General features: G+C 39.3%; 1 protein-coding gene across 2 annotated transcripts in view; it reads right to left on the bottom strand.

Moving 5' to 3' along the window:
• The window catches only part of IGSF10 (immunoglobulin superfamily member 10), a 75,731-nt gene extending 59,020 nt beyond the window's left edge, over positions 1 to 16,711 (bottom strand). The window contains exons 1-3 of one of the 2 annotated variants that reach the window (XM_060638951.3): positions 15,621 to 16,711; positions 13,841 to 14,035; positions 9,756 to 9,885 (exon numbers count right to left, since the gene is read on the bottom strand). In XM_060638951.3, the coding sequence (XP_060494934.3) occupies positions 9,756 to 9,885; positions 13,841 to 14,034 (324 nt within the window). In that variant the 5' untranslated portion in view covers position 14,035; positions 15,621 to 16,711. Of the gene's footprint in view, positions 1 to 9,755; positions 9,886 to 13,840; positions 14,036 to 15,620 lie in introns of those variants that run through there. The other variant, XM_060638953.3, reaches the window with a different exon arrangement.
• Between the last annotated feature and the right edge of the window lie 2,485 nt (positions 16,712 to 19,196).

The following is a 19,196-nucleotide window of genomic DNA, read 5'->3' as shown; positions in this document are numbered from 1 at the left end:
GACAGACAAACACACAGGGGAATGCATGAGGGAAATGAATCCCCATAGCAATTGGCTTAGAAAGTGAGACGGCATGAATTTCATGTGTTCTTGCAACCACTGGGGCTGGAAGAGCTTGGAGAGTATGGAGTGCTCTGGAAGAGCTTAGAGGGCATCGGGGGTGCACTTGGCAAGAAGGCAGGGCAAACAGCCCACAGATATACACTATAGAAACAACAATCTAAAGAGTAACTAGGACACACAGTAAGGAAATTAGTTGCCCATCTTGGAGCATGTCCCAGAGGTGCAGTGTTCACACAGAGACTCCTCCAGAGACAAAGGAACTGGCATGTACCATTCCTCACCCCCCCACCCCGCTCCGCTCAGCGTAAGGACAGAGCCACCCGTGGGAGCCTATGTAGCGCCCACACTCACTATCTAACTTGCTTACATCAAGCTCTAACCCCCTGTGCTCCAGAAGAACTGCCTTTCCCAGTAAAGCTTGCCTCAGTCCCAGTGCAGTGGCTCCCTCCCCCAAAAGACCAGCCCAAGCTCCGGCCAAAATCATGGCTCCTGATCTGGGAGTTTTCTTTAACTTTGGTTCTGGTGGTGGTATCAGCAGACCTCATTTTACAAACAAATCAGAGCATAGTTAAAACACACTACATTCAAGATAGGGACCAAACACTGCCAACAACAAACAGAGCCTCTGCAGACAACTGGCCTAAAGAATAAAGCAGCCAGGCCACAGTAGCAAATCTCATGCAGCACACATTAGAGACACTTGCAGAAGTCGCAGGCCTTTGGAACGGGGGGCACTATACTGCAGGGCACTACAGGAATTCTTCTTCATAAAGCCATTACCCTCAAGAACAGGAGATGTAGCTGACTTTCCTAATATACAGAAACAGGTACAAACACACAGACACAATGAGAAGACAGAGGAATCTGTCCCAAATGAAAGAACAGGACAAGGCTACTGCCAGAGATCTAAGCCAAACAGATATAAGTAACATGCCTAATAGAGAATTTAAAGCAATGATCCTAAGGATTCCCACTGGACTGGAGAAAAGAGTGGAGGACATCAGTGAAACCATGAACCCAGAGATAAGGAGTGACAGCACAGATTAAGGGCTCAATAAAATGAGAAACATGCTTGATGCAATGAACAGCACGCTGGAAGAAGCAGAGGAACAAATTAACGGCCTAGAAGACAGTAATGGCAAGTAATCAAGCTAAACAAAAGAGAGAAACAAGATTTATGCAAAATGAGAATAGACTTGGGGGAACTCAGTGACTACATAAAATCTATTAACATACATATTACAGGAGTCCCAGAAGAAGGAGAGAGAGAAAAGGGGGCAGAGAATTTGTTTGAAGAAATAATAGCTGAAAACTTCCCTAATCTAGGAAAGGAAACAGATACCCAGATCCAGGAAGCAAAGGGAGCCCCCAATAAAATCAACAAAAGCAGATCCATACTAATATGTATTGCAATTAAAATGGCAAAATATAGTGATAAAGAAAAAAAAATTAAAGCAGCAAGACAAAAGAAGACAGTTACATACAAAGGATCCCTCCCATAAAATGATCAGAGGATTTTTCATCAGAAAATTTCCATGCCAGAAAGGAATGTCATGATATATTCAAAGTGCTGATGAATGGGAAAAACACACAGCTAAGAATACTCTATCCAGCAAAGCTATCATTCAGAACGGAAGGAGAGATAAAAAGTTTCCCCAACAAAAACTAAAGGAAACTTTAGTCATGAACTAAACTAGCCCTGAAAGAAATATTAAAGGGACTCTCTCAGTGTTCAGAAAAGACCAAAGATGACAGTATGAAGGTAGGAAACACAAAAGCAGTAAAAATGATTATTTATATATATAAAAAACACATGACACATGAAAAAACTCACAAAATAAAAGGATATAAAATATGATACCATATATGTAAAATGTGGGGAGGAGTAAAGAATGTCAAACTTAAATGACCATCAGCTTAATATAGAATGCTATATGCAGAAGATCTTATATACAAACTTAATGGTAACCGCAAATAAAAAGGAACCACTAATAATTATGCTAAGAATCAAGAGAAAGATGTCCAAAAATATCACTAAAGAAAACAAGGAAACCATGAAACAGCAAGAAAGGATCAGAGAAAGTCTTCAGAAACAGCCACAAAATAAGTAATAAGATGGCAAAAATATATATCAATAATTACTCTGAATGTAAATGGACTAAATGCTCCAGTCAAAAGACATAGTGTGACAGAATGGATATAAAAACAGGACCCATCTATATACTGCCTACAAGAGACTCATTTTGGACCTGCAGATACCTGCAGATTGAAAGTGAGGGGATGGAGAAACATTTTTCATGCAAAAGGATGTCAAAAGAAAGCCAGAGTAGCAATACTTATATCAGACAAACTAGATTTTAAAACAAATACTTTCAAAAGAGATGAAGAAGGATACTATATAATAATAAAGGGAACAACCCGACAAGAAGATATAACAATTGTAAATATGTATGCACCCAACATGAAAGCACTCAAATACATCAAACAGTTAATAACAAAGGAATCTATAATGATACAGTAATAATTGAGGACTTTAACACCCTGCTTACATCAGTGGACAGATCTAAACTGAAAATTCAAAGGAAACAATGCTTTGAATTACATACTGGAACAGATAAGATTTAACACATATATTCAGAATGTTCCATCTTAAAACAGCAGAATACACATTCTTTTCAAGTACACATGGAACATTCTCCAGAACAGAACATATATTAGGCCACAAAAGGACCTCAACAGATACAAAAAGAATGAAGTCATACCATGCATCTTTTGTGACCACAATGCTATGGAAGTAGAAGTCAACCACAAGAAAAAATCTGGAAAGAACATAAAACGTGGAGGTTAAATAACATGCTACTAAACAATGAATGGGTTAACCGAGAAATCAAAGAATAAAAAGATACAGGGAAACAAATGAAAAAAAAAACGGTCTAAAACCTTTGGGATGCAGCCAACACATTTCTGAGATGCAAGTTTACAGCAATACAGGCAACATTCAAGAAGAAAAATCTCAAAAACCTAACATTACACCTAAAGGAGCTAGAAAAAGAACAAAAAACAAAACTGAACACCAACAGAAGAAAGGTAGTAATTAAGATTATAGCAGAAATAAATGATATAGGAACTAAAAAAACAATAGAACAGATACAATTAAACCAGGAGCTGGTTCTTTGAAAAAAAAATCAGTAAAATTGATAAGCCTCTAGCCGGACTTATCAAAAAGAGAAAAGGACCCAAATAGATACAATCACAAATGAGAGAGGAAAAAATAACAACACCATAGAGATACAAACATAAAAGAATATTACAAAAAACTGTATGTCAACAAATTGGACAACCTAGAAGAAATCGATAAATTCCTAGAAACATAGAACCAGACAACCTAAAGGAAATGAGTTCCTAGCAACAAAGAATCTACCAAAAATTGAACCAAGACAACAAAGGACACTTGAACAGACTGATAACCAGCAAAGCAATTAAATCAGTAATCAAAAAACTCCCAACAAACAAAAGTCCGGGACCAGATGGCTTCACAGGAGAATTCTACCAAACATTTAAAGAAGAGTTAATAACTACTCTTCTCAAACGATCCCAAGAAATAGAAAAGGAAGGAAAACTTCCAAATTAATCCCATGAGACCACCATTACCCGGATCCAAAACCAGATGAATACACCACAAAAAAAGAGAACTACAGGCCAGTATCTCTCATAAACATAGATGCAAAAAGCCTCACTACTAGCAAACCAAATCCAACAATACATTAAAAACAGTTCACCTTGGGGCTCTTGGTTGCCTCAGTCGGTTAAGCATCTGACTTCAGCCCAGGGCATGATCTCACAGTTTGTGAGTTTGAGCCTTGTGTCAGGCTTTGTGCTGACAGCTCAGAGCCTGGAGCCTGCCTCAGATTCTGTCTCCCTCTCTCTCTGACCCTCCCCTGCTCACACTCTGTCTCTTTCTCTCTCAAAAGTAAACATTAAAAATATATATAAAAAAATTTCACCTTGATCAAGTGGGATTTACTCCTGGGTTCCGAGAGTGAATCAGTATTTGCAAATCAATCAACATGATATATCACATCAGCAAGAGAAATGATAAAAACCATTGGATCATTTTAACAGATGCAGAAAAAGCATTTGACAAAGTACAACGTGCATTCATGATAAAAACCCACTACAAAGGTAGGTTTATAAGGAGCATACTTCAACATAGTAAAGGCCATATATGAAAAACCCACAGCCAACATTTTCCTCAATGGGGGGAAACTGACAGCCTTTCCTCTAAGGTCAGAAACAAGACATGGATGTCTAGTCTCACCGCTGTTATTCAACACAGTACTGGAAATCCTAGCCACAGCAATCAGACAACAAAAAGAAATAAAAGACATCCAAATTGGTAAGGCAATTTTTATTATTTGCAGATGACATAGTACTCTGTATAGAAAACCAGAAGAGACTCCACCATAGAACTGCTAGATAAACAAATTCAGTAAAGCTGCAGGATACAAAATCAGTATACATAAATCTGTTGCCTTTCTATAAACCTGCAATGAAGCAGAAGAGAAATTAAGAAAACAATCCCTTTACAATTGTACCCAAAACAGTAAGATAGCTAGAAATAAACCTAACAGAAGAAATCAAAGACCTGAACTCTGAAAACAATAAAACACTAATGAAAACATGGAAGGGGACACAAAAAAGTGCAAAGACATTCCGTGCTTGTGGTTTGAAAGAACAAATGTTAGAATGACCATATTGCCCAAAGCAATCTACACATTTTATGCAATCCTTATGAAAATACTAACAGCTTTTTTTTTCTTTCTTTTTTTTACAGAACTAGAACAAACAATCAAAATTTGAATGGAACCACAAAAGACCTCAAATAGCCAAAGCAATCTTGAAAAAGAAAAGCAAAGCTGGAAGCATCACAATTCTGGAATTCAAGAAAGTTGTAGCAATAAAAACAGTATGGTACTGGCAAAAGAACAGCCACATCGATCAATGGAAAAGAATAGGAAATAAGCCCATAATTATATGGTCAAATAATTTTCAACAAAGCAGTAAAGAATATCCAATGGGAAAAGGATAATCTCCTCAACAAATGGTGTGGGAAAACTGGATGACCATGTGCAAAAAAATGAAACTGGACCACTTTCTTATACCATATACAAAAATAAATTCAAAATAGATTAAAGACCTAAGTGGGAGACCTGAAACCATAAAAATTCTAGTAGAGAGCACAGCAATAATTTCTCTGGCATCAACCATAGCAACTTGTTTGTAGATAGGTCCTCTGAAGGGAAACAAAAGCAAAAATGAACTATTGGGACTACATCAAAATAAAAAATTCTGCACAGCGAAACAAACAGCAAAATTAAAAGGCAACTTATGGCATGGGAGAAGATATTTCCAAGTGATATATCCCATAAAAGGTTAGTACCAAAATATATATAGGACTTATAAAACTCAACACCCAAAAACCAAATAATCCAATTAAAACATGGGCAGAAGACAGGAACAGACACTTCTCTAAAGAAAATATGCAGATGATCAACAGATACATGAAAAGATGCTCAACATCATTTATCATTAGGGCACTGTAAATCAAAACTAACATGAGATACCACCTCACACTCATCAGAATGGCTAAAATCAACAACACAAGAAACAACAGGTATTGGCGAGGATGTGGAGAAAAAGTAACCCTCTTGCACTGTTGGTGGGAATGCAAAGTGGTGCAGCCACTCTGGAAAACAGTATGGAGGTTACTCAAAAAGTTAAAAATAGAACTACCTTACAATCCAGCAATTGCCCTACTGGATATTAACCCAAAGAATACAAAAACATTAATTCAAACAAACACATGCACCCCCATGTTTATAGCAGCCTTATTTACAACAGCTAAGATATGAAGGCAACCCAAGTATCCAGTGATTGATGAAAGAAAGAAGATGTGGTATATGTATAAAACATAATATTACTGCGTCATAAAAAAGAATGAAATCTTGCCATATGCAACAACGTGGATGGAGCTAGAGAGTATAATGCTAAGTGGTATAAGTCAGCTAAAGACAAATACCATATGATTTCACTCATGTGTGGAATTTAAGAAACAAAACAAACAATCAAAGGGAAGAAAAAAAGAGAGACAAACCAAACAACTATACAGAACAAACTCAGTTACCAGAGGAGAAGTGGGGGGGGGGGGGGAGTGAAATTGGTAATGGGGATTAAGGAGTGCACTTGCCTTAATGAGCACCAGATGATTAAAACAAAAACCTAAAAAAAAAAAAAATCTTAAATGCGTGTAAACTGCTAACTGCCAAGCAAATGATCTCCTTAAGACTGGAACATCAGAAAAGGAGCAAAGGGGATAACCAACTTAAAAATTGCAAACCTCAAGTTATAACATGTGAATATCACAGAGGTTAAGCAAAAAACATTCTGACCCATGAATACAACACACACACACACACACACACACACACAAGCTGTGAGAAGTATGGAGTGGTAGCTGTGAGTTGTCCTAGTGCCTCAAATTCTGATCACATCTCTAGTTAAACTGAGAGCATGATCAAAAGAGGGTGGGATTGTTAAAAAGAAAACCACAGGTCTGAAATGGTGTCACTTGGGCCAGACCAAGTCATAGAACTGAAGCTTAATACCTAATCTAATTACAGTTTAAAGAAATGTAATCTAAACTGGGTCAGTCAAGAATTTTCTGATCAGGATCAATGAGGTAATCTGTGCAATAAGACCCTCTGTCCTTCCCCATTAGGGAAGGTGATCTTGCCTGCTAATCCTTTTTTATTTTGCTAGTAACTTTCTCATCCCACTCTTCCTCCTCAGCCTTCCATTTTGTACAAGTACTCAGAGCTCCCCTCTACTTGCTAGATGAGAGGCTGTCCAATTCACAAATCATTTAATAAAGCCAACTGGATCTTCATATTTACTGCAATGAATATTTTTAATACCTAGAAATGAATTTGACCAAAGAGGCATCATGTAATGTGTATACTTTGAATGCTGTAAGACATTGATGAAAAAATTGAAGACAACACAAATGAATGGAAATATATACCATGCTCCCAGACTGCAAGAATCAGTATTGTTAAGATGTCTATAGTACTCAAAGCAATCTACAGATTCACTGAGGTCCCTATCAAAACACCAATGCATTTTCCAAAGAACTAGAAAAAATAATCCTAAAATTTGTTTGGAACCACAAAAGACCCTGAATAACCAAAGCAATTTTTTTAAATTTTTTAAAATGTTTTTATTTATTTTTGAGACAGAGAGAGAAAGAGTATGAGCAGGGGAGGGGCAGAGAGAGAGAGGGAGACACAGAATCAGAAGCAGACTTCAGGCTCTGAACTGTCAGCACAGAGCCCGATGCGGGGCTCAAACTCAGACTATGAGATCATGACCTGAGCTGAAGTTGGACGCTTAACCGACTGAGCCACTCACGTGCCCCCCAAAGCAATTTGGAGAAGGAATAAAGTTGATTTCACTCCTGGATTTCAAGCTATACTACAAAGCTATAGTAAACAGTATGGTGCTGACTTCACACATCAGTGAGGCAAATAGACAGTCTAGAAATAAACCCCCACTTGTATTGTCAATCAATCTTCAACAAATAAGGCGAGAATATATAATGGAAAAATACTGTCTCTTAAATAAATGGCATTGGGAAAATTGGACAACTACTTGCAAAGAATTAAACTGGACCACCTTCCTATACCACACACAAAAATAAACTAAAATGGATTAAAGACTTTAATGTAAACCTGGATGCCATGAAACTCCTAGAAGAAAACATCATAACCTCTTTGACATTAGTCCTAGCAATTTATTTTTTGACTTGTCTCCTCAGGCAAGGGGAACAAAATAAAATAATAAATGAGACTACATCAAACTACAAAACTTTTACACAGTGAAATAAACCAGGAATAATATGAAAAGGCAACCTATGGAAAGGGAGAGGATATTTACAAATGACATAATCAATAAGGGGTTAATACCCAAAATATATAAAGAGCTCATACAACCCAACACACAAACAATCCAATTAAAAAATGGGCAGAGGATCTGAATAGACATTTTTCCAAAGAAGATATACAGATGAAAAGATACACTACATCACTAACCACCAAGGAAATGCAAATCAAAATCACAATGAGATATCATCTAGTACCTGTCAGAATGACTACATCAAAAAGACAAGAAATAAGTGTGAGTGAAGATGTTAGAGAATAGGGAACTCTTGTGCACTGTTGGTGGGAATACAAAAAGCAACTGTGGAAAGTAGTATGAAAATTATTCAAGAAATTAAAAATAGAATTACCATACAATTCAGCAATTTCACTTCTGTGTATTCATCTGAACAAAATAAATACCTTAATTAGAAAAGATACATGCACCCCAATGTTTACTGCAGCATTATTTACAAAGGCCAAGATGTGCAAGGTACCTAAGTGTCCATCAATAGATGAATGGATAAAGAGGATGTGTATGTAGACACACACACACACACACACACACACACACACACACACAAATATTACTTGGTCATAAAAAAGAATAAAAGCTTGCCATTTGCAATAACATGGACGGGAATAAAGGGTATTATGCTAAGTGAAAGAAAAAGGAAAACACCATCAAGTTTCATTTATCTGTGGATTCCCAAAAACAAAACAGATACAAACTCTGACACAAAGGCAACAGGGATCGGGGGTAGGTAAAATAGGGTAAAAAGATTGAAAGTTATAAGCTTGCAGCTAGCTATAAAATAAACAAGTCATGGGGAATGTGAGGTATAGCATAGGGAATATAGTTAACAATACTTTAACAACTTCGTATCATGACAAATGGTAGCTAGCTTTGTCATAGTAATCACTTCCTAATGTGATTAATATTGAGGCACTCTTGCTGTACACCTGAAACTAATATTGTGTATCAAATATACATCGATAAAAAAATCTATCAAAGAAAGAATAAATCAGAAATGGTTGTACTATTCCTGAACAGGTTTTTTAAAATATATTTTAAAAAGTTAATAGTCATCTTGAATGGTGAGATAGCCTCTCAAAAGCTTTAAGTCCTACTTATATAGCAGACATACTGATCTTTACACATGCTTTTCCCCGTAATCCCCCTTTTCTTATCCCTATATTTGTTTTATCTTTACTTTCTTACTTACTGGAATAATAATTCTTATAATATTTGATGCATTCTGAGAAGTCCCCATTAACTACTCAAAATTTTTTGAACAAGACAAGGTACAAATAAGTAAATAAAAATTTTAAAAGTATATTGATGTGTAGAAAGCTAACTTCTAAGACAGCAATTATTTTTACGAACCACATTCAATTCCCAGATGAACATGACTAGAAGTTGCCTTTCTGGATTAAATTTTAAAGGTGTAGTGATAATCCCTGGGTACCGTTTTTTTGTTTTGTTTTGTTTTGTTTTTTTTCCTGTTAGCCTGAGGTCTGAGAAAACTTGCCTCAGAATTTTCTTGTTATTCTAATTTCCACATACCATTTCATTTAAAGAGAAATCAGTCTTGGACATCTTCCTTTGATATGTCCTTCTAACTCACAGAATGATGATTTTTGGATTCCACTGGAATGGTCAGCTCTCAAGGGTACATCCCACTTCATTAACCTGCACCTTCCCCTCACTGGTCTTACCTGCAAGGCCTGCAGATCCGAGAAGGTCTTAGCAGGGATTGTATGGATGCCATTACTGTGCAGGAGTAGCAATTCCAATTTGTTCAGGCCAGAAAAATCCGTTTCTGTCAACCTAACCAAGCTGTTGTACCTGAAAGAAACATGTCAGGTATAAGCTAGGCTGGTCAACTGAAGTTCAAATGTCAAAGCAAAAGCGCGCATGCATGCACATCCACACACAAAACCCACTACCTCCCTTTTTATAGCCTGTGCTCTAAGGAGACAGTCATATGCTTGAAATATTATTGAAATTCACCAGATACCACAGAAGGTCTATCCTCTACCTGGGCCCGGCAGCCGTGGTTAAACTCTCCACACCACATCTCTTCTCATTTTCAAACTTTCATGCATATGCTGTTCCTTCAGGTTGGAATGCCCTTGACTCCACCCCTCTCTATTTGTGACTACTGTTAAGACCCAGACCATTGTTTTGTGTGTCCCCCTCACTTTCCCACATAGAATTTATTATTATAAAGTAGTAGTTAAGAAACCTGAGCTCTGAAGCCAAATAGTTTGGCTATGATTAGGAACTCAGGCATTTGGTAGTGGTGCAACCCTGGGTAAAATTAATAACCTTTCTGTGTCTCACTTTCTTCATCTATAAAGTACACATAATATATGCTACTCAAAAGGTGTCATGAGGTTTAAGTGAATGAATACATGAAGAGTGCTTAGCTCAATGCCAGGAGATAGTAAGGATACAAGCTGAACTCATTGCTCTTACCAAAGCGCTAGAGCTGGCTAAAAATAAGAGAGTTACCATCTACACTGACTTGAAATATGCCTTCTTAGTCCTACATACCCACACCACCATTTGAGCAGAAAGAGGATATCTCACCTCTGAAAATATGCCCATCAAATATGAAACCCACATAACCCGAATGCTTGAGGCTGTATACCGACCCAAGGGAATGGCAGTGGTCGAATGCAAGGATCATCAAAAAGGAGATTCAGAAATAATACAGGGCAACCAAGCAGCCAGCCAACAAGAGCCTCTTCTACAGGGGGCCCGCATATCCGGCCCTCTGCCACTACCACAGTCCAAATATACAGAAAAGGATAAACCCAGGGCAAATGAAAAGGGATTTTCCCTAGACAACAGTTGATGGTATTTGTTAGATGAAATCTTGGTCATTCCTCAAAATCTTCAATGCAAACTATTTAAGGCCCTTCATGACTCCTCTCATTTAGGACAGATGTCTTACAAACTCTTATTTTCTGAACATTCCAAGGTAAAGGATTTTCCCAGGTGGTTCAACAAATAACTTCCTCTTGCCCCACCTGCATATAGAACAACCCTGAAGGCATCCATTGGACTTAATCCAACAATACAGAGGCATGGATCCTACCATGGGGAAGGCTGGCAGATGGATTTTATTCAGATGCCACCCTGCAGAGGATACAAATACCTCTTCATGTTTGTTGACACTTTCACAGCGTAGATAGAATCATACCCCACACAGACTGAAAGAGCAACTGAGGTAGTCAACAAACTTCTACATGAAATCATCCCCTCATTTGGCCTCTGAAAGTCACCTCTTTGTGGCCACCATAGTTCAATCTGTCTCCAAAGAACTGGGTATGAAATACCACCTCCACTGTGCTTGAAGGCCAGAGCCTTCTGGGGAGGTGGAAAGGGCTAACCAATACCTAAAAGGTACTATTAAAAAGCTCACACAAGAAACATTACTAAACTGGAAAGAAGCCTTGCCATTGCTCTTCTCTGTAGTCATATAGGCCCAAGGAGGCCCTGGGTTTAAGTCCTTTCTAGGTCCCTTATTGGCCACCTTTCCTACCTACAGACTTCTTGGTAGATCCAAAGACTCTAGGGATACAAACTCATATTAGGTCTCCATATGCAAAGTTCAACAGGCTTTGAAGGAATATGCCCTAACAGTTTCCACTACCAAACAAGAGTCACCTCCTCTATATGAACTGTGATCAGGTTCTAATGAAAGTCTGGAAGATGGCTCCCCTAAATCCTAGCTAGAATCTACTTGGAAAGGGCCTTTCTGGGCTCTTTTGTCTTTCCCTACAACCATCACGGTACCAGGAATCCCTAGCTAGACCCATCACTCCAGAGTCAAACCATGGCATCAGCCCCTGGCCAACACCATGGATGCCTACTCCTGTGAACCTCTTCTAAAAGATGCTTTTCAAAAAGATTACTCATGGCACATAAGTCTTCTGTCTTTTTCTGTGTCATCCCATTAGGAACAGGGCCTGCCATAGCCATCTTTTCCTTTTTACAACTTAGTTGTCTTTTTCCCCCCACTATGGAATCATTTCTCCTACAAACCCTTTACTTTCTTCTCCACCTTAAAAATTTCCATACCGAGGGAGCACCTTTCTTCTTGGATGATCTGTCCACAACTGTTTACAATTACACCCTTACTCCCTTTATGCCCCTTGTTCCAGAGACTCCCTAGGGACTCTTTGGGTCACAACTAATCAATATATTGGTATCTTTGTTCCTCCAGGTTACAGGCCATCAATTTCCAAATGGTCCTCAACCAAAGATATCAACCTTTAGACACCTACAAACTCTTTCTTTTTCAGAAGTCCCTTGGACGAACACCACCAGTCACCACCGCCTTCTTTTGTCGATAGTCAGCAAGTAATGATGGACTCCCAAAATCTTTGCAATACCCTCCATAACAGTCTGAAGAAGCCATAGCAGTCATTGCCCCAATTTCCAATGAATTGGGATCTAATCACTTGGGGGCCGGTGGGGGGGGGAGGAAGTGTTAGGCAGTTAGGCATGAGGGAGGAGGGATAAAGCAGATGCTGGCCACACTCTTGGAGCCACCCTGGAGGGTTAACAGCCACACCTTCAGGGACACCTCTAGAGGCTAACAAAACAGAAAAGGCCAATCCACAAAGCTGGCTCAAAAGCCACAAGGGGGCTTACAAGACCTGAGGATGCACAAAAAAGATGCAATTTGCCCTTAAGGTCACAGCAAAAGCTGATTAAAAACTCCTAAATATACAACATATAAATAAATATAATTATAACAGAATGCATCATGGGTAGGCACATGCACAGAAGCCAAAACATTATATAACCACCAGCTGCCAATCAAAAATGTCAATCAAAATCCAAATTTACATATGTAGAAAACAGGCTTAAAAGGATGCAGTTAGAGCTCCTAGGGCCATTGGCTCACTTGCTGGGCAGTGGCCCAATTTCACTCTTCAAAGTGTACTATATTCATCTACTCAATAAACTCTATCTCTCCATTCTGGTCTCTGATCTCTAATTCTTTGGTGCATCTGGGACAAGAACTGAGTGACCTGATAACAGCTATCATATTAGTGACCATTCCCAGGGTACTTTGTATGCTCTATTACAGCTCTTATTGAATTGTACTCAGGTGCATCTGTCTTCTCTCTGTAACTATGGCTTCTAGAAGTGAATAATAGGTCTTGTTCATTGTTGTGTCCCTGGCATCATCCACTGTGATTGGCACATAGTAGGAGCTCACTATTGTCAAATAAATGATGTTACATCTGACTACATGTGCACTCCTCTCTCCCCCTCACTCACTCACACACACACACACAGTTTTTCATAAACCTCTAAAATAGAGTTACCTTTTAGCTGATTTAATTAGACTTACATTTTAAAAAGCTTTTTAAACAGTTTCAGTTTGTATGAAAAGAAGTCCAAGGACCTTACAAAAGGATCTATCCAACTTTTCATATGTATCCTTTATATAGATTGTTTCCTTCTGATAGATGTCCACTCTAAAAGTTAACAAGCTATTTGCCAGCAAAAATGTAGTCAGAATGAAGCGTTTCTATAATCATGGGCCTCCCATTCTACTAAGAGTGATTTCAGGTTCCTCCAAGTAAAAGTTTACCACAAAAATTTTTCCTATTGCCCCTAACAAACTTAAGATCTTCTTGTGCTTATTTCAGAAGAGAAGTAGTATTAAAATTTTTTGGTTAATCTCCACCAATCACAAAGTTTGTTTGAGGATTTGATTCAAAGCATCAACGTCATCTCTCCTAGAGAAGGGAACAGGACAAGGACCCCCACACACCCTAAATTGATACGCTCCACGTTGGGTGGGATGCTGTCTGGGATGGAGGTCAGGTACCGAAACGTGCAGTGCACCTCTGTAGGCACATAACAGGCGCAGCGGCGAGGGCAGGCCTTGCCTCCGGGGCTGGCTGCCAGGCAGAGCACGGAGAACAAGACCAACAAGTAGGTGATTCCTTTGCCTTTCACCTTCATCCTGAAAATAAACAAAATCACACCTCAGAGTTGTAAGTATGGTTTGAGCAAAGTTCCAGTACAACCACACACAGTAAGTCTGGTAATCTGAGAGAGCTTTCTGAAGAGCTGTAAGCGGCCAATTTCATTCCCAACTTGCATGGTAAAACTTACTCTTTACAAAGCCATAGTGTCTGCTGGCCTCACATGGAACTTTGTGATCAAGTGGGATATTTATTGTTGTGAAAATTCCTTCACAACTTCTCACTTCTTAATGAAAAGCAGTAATCCCTATTATTTAGAGATTCAATAGAGAGAGAAAATAAGAGACCATAATGAAAGTATTATGACAACTGAAATACAGAAGGCTTAGTTTCCTGTTTATACATTAGTTTTTTTTAGACCAGCTTTTAAAAAACTGATTAGAAAACTAATCTGTGTGCGTCACAGTAAGGTTGGAAGCTGTAAATAATAGAAAGTAAAATTACTCATTTCCACCACCCAGATAAAATCATTAACATTTTGCTATATTCCTTCTGGGCTTTTATATGTTGTGTATGCTTCTGTGTGTGTGTACATATGTGTATATGTGTGAATATATGATCAAACTAAATTTCCTAACACATTTTATTCCCTGCATGTATAAGGTCTGTTTTTTGCTTTCTTAAATCTTCTTCAAAAACAATCTTAAGAGTTGTAATAATCCACTGGATGGGTGAATAAATCTCTAACACGTCCTCTAGTCCTTGCCAAAAAAGACACATTGCACACTTCCCTGCCATATAATGATCATGACCACAGTAACTTCCTAGAGCAGAGGACTTGAGCCTTGCACCTGCACTGGAATGGGCCACAATGACCCCTGGAAGGCATGATGCTGCTTTCTTTTGCTTTGCCAAGAACATCCCTGTGTACCTTTCCTTGGTTGTTCCTCCCCCTCCTTCCCGCTTTTCCCCTTCCTCCTCCCCCCTTCTCTGTCTGCCATGGGAGTAGGGAAAGCATCATCAGGGAAAAAAATATCCTTGGCTTGTTGGAAAAATGACATGTATTACTCACACGTGGGGCGAGCTCAGGGCTCCAAACCTATTTTCTACTGAAACTCCTATTATACAAGAGCTGCAATAAAATTTTCATTGTGCTTTTCTAAGAAAAGTGACCTTCATAATTTATAAATCTCAGCATTCCTTGGGATAGAATGGTTTCTTTTGGATTATACCCGCAACCATCCTTTAGCCATAAACAATGCTAAAAAACCGACTGCTTATCTTCATATGGATAAAGATAATGGAATTATTATTAGAATTTAGCCCAAAGTAAAATTTAATATAGGATTAATCACATGACTGCTTTTGTCATTAGAACCATCTGATTACAAACATTTTAAGTAAACAAATGATTGGAGACAGCATTTCCACCTTATCATTCGTTAAGCAAAGAAACAAATGGAAGGGAATTCTGTTGTTCAGCTAGAAAACAGAAGTTCTGGATAATACCTACATGAGAGCGATTTAAAAGAATCACAACTCTAAAAGGATAAGTGCATAGTGGATTCCCAAAAACTTAAACCTGAAAATGCATGTAAGGAAACAGATTGAAATTAACAATACCTGAGCTCTTCTTTTCCTGGTTCTGAGTCCTCTCCTGACCCAGGCAGAGAAAGAAGATCTTACCAGGAAATGAAGTGTATCCAAAACTGAGTGAGGAAATGTTCTCTGCTCTCAAAATGAGCCAACAGCTCAGTCTTTGCGTCTGGCAGCTCAGTGATGATACTCCGGAGACAGACCTGGAGGGTTTCCACGGCTTCAGCGTACTGTAACCCGTGCCCACGTTAACCCAAAAGAAGCGTTTCCTGTAGTACAATTTTTACAGAAACAAAAGACAAAGTGGAAGCTTTGCAATTTCCTTTCTCCTCCCTCAACAATGTGCTTTAAAGTCTCTCTAAAGTTGTCATTTAAATGTAACTATTATCACTCCATTTTGCCTCCAGGTCCCAGGAGTTTCTCCTCTGTTTTTGGACGAATCTGTCATAGATGCTCACAATACGGGTCGCCACCAACTGAATTAATCTTTGCTCTGTGTCTTTTGCCTGGCACCAGTCACGAAAGAGGTGACTTTCTCCTTCTTGCCTTAATGGTCCCTTGCTCTCCGGTGCGTCCTGCCCAGGCGCTCGCCCGAGCTGCGGGACACGCCGCGTTCCCACGCCAAGCCCCTGGTCGCGCGGGCGTCCCGCCGGTCCCCTTCCAGGAAGGGACTGGAGGAGCCGCTCACCTCTATGCCCAGGTGACCAATGGGCTCACGCCGCCAGCGATGTCCCAAGCTCAGCCGCCGGGTGGGGCCTCGGGACCTCCCAGAGCCTAGGAGGGAAGGCGGGGCGGGGACCGGGGTGACGTTGACTTCTGTGTTTGGGGACTCCGCCGGGGCTTTGCGGCACACGGAAGATAAACGACCACCAAGCTCCTCTTTATTTCTCAGGGAGCGCGGGACGCCTGTTTCCTTCTGTCTCGTTTCCTCCTTGATTTCGAATTCCCGGGCACAGGGGAGTTGGTGGTCAGGACAGTTTCAGCGGACCGCTTTCACCTGTTGACAGGCGGGCCTTTGGGTTTCAGACTTTGCTGAGTTACCACGGGCTGTTCTCGGATCTCTGCTTGGTGAGGAAAACCTGTGATAACCTGCAGTTTGAATTTCCTGTTCGGCCCAATTGGAGAAACCTGTCTTGTGAAAAGGATTATCAGAGAACTGGATTTCAGTTCAATGCAATTGTTTGATTTGTATTTGTTTGGATTGTGTTCCCCTCTGTCATCTCCACCCCCATCCCCACTGTCCAGGAATTGCCCCTAGCAACTGAGACCTTGTTTAATAGCTCTTGCACTTGTAAACAGGGCTCTCAACATTTCGACTCATAAACACTGAATTAATATAGCCAAAATGACCATGTTTCACTCCCTCTAGTTACACTGTATTTAAGCTTTTGATGGGAATTTGAAATTAATACCTTAGAGCAGTGGATATCAGGGACAAACAACATCATTGTCACACCGGGGACCTTGTTAAAAATATGAATTCTCGGGCTCCATCCCAGAATCACTGAGTCAGAAACTGCAAGGATGGGACCTAGGAATCTGTGTGTTAACAAGCCTTCCAGATGATTCCCATATAGCTAAATTTGAGAATTGCTGGTTTAGGGAAATAACTTCTTATAATGACAACAGCTTACATCTGAGGGTTACTCTGTGACAAGAACTATTATAAGCATTTTACAAATACCAACTCATTTAAACTTCAGGCCACCACCAAGAAAAAAAAAACTAACAGGAAAGTATTCATGTTTTTTCCGTTTTCAGGTACACAAAGAAAAGTGACTTACTCCAGGTCACTGCAGCTCTTAGAGAAAGTAAAGTTGACTCAGACCCAGGCAGTCTGGCACTACAACCTCAGCATTTAACCACAGAGCCAGGGTTGTCTCACTTAGCCAAACACTGGGAATGTCCCATATCCAATGGCCAAGCATTCAAATGATTTATAGTCAGTAATAAGTTGGTTACCGAGGTACAATTATAGAAGCAGGGACTCAGAAGTAACTCTAGAAGCGTGTGTGATATGAACATAGTCTTTAGCTCCTTAGAGCTGACATGGTTAAGTTAAAAAAATTCATATCTGATGTCCAGACTTGGATGATTACTTTGGAAATATGGCATACTTGTGGATTCTTGCACTCGACAGTTTTTCTTCTACACCTCCTTGACAACCAACCTCATAGTGAGTCAATTCCTACTCAAAATCTGGAGTTTCAGATCCCCACTAAGATGAACCACAGGAGGGGCACCCGGGTGGCTCAGTTGGTTGAGCATCCGACTTTGGTCAGGTCATGATCTCACTATTCATGGGCTCAAGCCCCATATTCAGCCCTGTGCTGACAGCTCAGAGCCTGGAGTCTGCTTTGGATTCTATGCCTCCCACTCTCTCTGCCCCTCCCCCGCTCGCGCTCTCTCTCTCAAAAATAAATAAACATTAAAAAAAAACATGAACCACAGGAGGAGGACTGTGGCATATTATATTCCTTATTTTCCCAGGGTGGTAACCCCGGGGTCATTTTTTTTTTTTTTTTTTTTTTTTGCTGTAGTTACCGTTTAATAATGTTTTTTGTTTTAAGACTTTTTATGAGGGGGATTCCTACATCTGCTTTATTTCTACAAATGTTTTATATGCGTGTATAGTGCTCAAATATTCTCAAGAGGTGGATTCTAAAATTATTCCCATTTTTCGGATGAAATTTCTGAGGATAAGGGATGTTAAATGATTCAGAGCCAGAACACAATACTGAATTAACTTTTAACTGTAAGGCCCCTGCCCTAAGGCCCAACTTTCCATAGCCTCCCTGCTTCTGTTTACATTTATGGTATTGTAAAATTTGGAGGGTCCATAGTATATCAGGGATTAAGGTATGATCATTCTCCTTTCCAGCCATATTATTAATGCAATTTGTTTCTATAGATTAAAATTTACAAATCACTTTCATTTTTTTTAATATGGCATCATTTAAAATGTATAAGAAATATGTGAAATTTCAGTGATAGTTATTTTATAGAGCAAGAGGCTATATACAGTTGACCTTGACATAGGATTTGCCAAGGTCTCATAGCTGGGCATGGAAATTTGGAGTTAATGTGAACTCCTAAACCTGTTTCCTGAACTATGGTCATTCACCTATACTTCCAGCTGGTTTGCAACTGTAATTATCTCTCACTACAGTTTACCTAACATTTCTCTTTAAATCACTCTTCTCTCCTTTTTAGTAAGTCTTTCCCTAAATAGTAATATTGGTTAATTCATAGGTTTGATTTTTTTTTATAGTAAACATCACAAATATACATCTTTGCCTTTTACATCACCCCTGGGAATTTTTTTAACGTTTATTTATTTTTGAGAGAGAGAGAGAGAGAGAGAGAGAGCAAACATGCAAACAGAGCAGAAGCAGAGAGAGAGGGGAACAGAGGATCTCAAGTGGGCCCTGTGCTGACAGCAGAGAGCCCATTGTGGGGCTAGAGCTCACAAACCATGTGATCATGACCTGAGCTGAAGGCAGAAACTTAGCTGACTGGATTTACGACCCTCACCTCTGGGAATTTATGTCTCCTCATATCTATGTCATTGACATTGCTTCTTATTCTTCCTGATATTTACAT

Source organism: Panthera onca, chromosome C2 (genome assembly GCF_046562875.1).
Source record: "Panthera onca isolate mPanOnc1 chromosome C2, mPanOnc1 haplotype 2, whole genome shotgun sequence".
Taxonomy (NCBI): domain Eukaryota; kingdom Metazoa; phylum Chordata; class Mammalia; order Carnivora; family Felidae; genus Panthera; species Panthera onca.
Note: the sequence above shows the minus strand (reverse complement) of the source record. Positions and strands in the feature narration are given on the sequence as shown.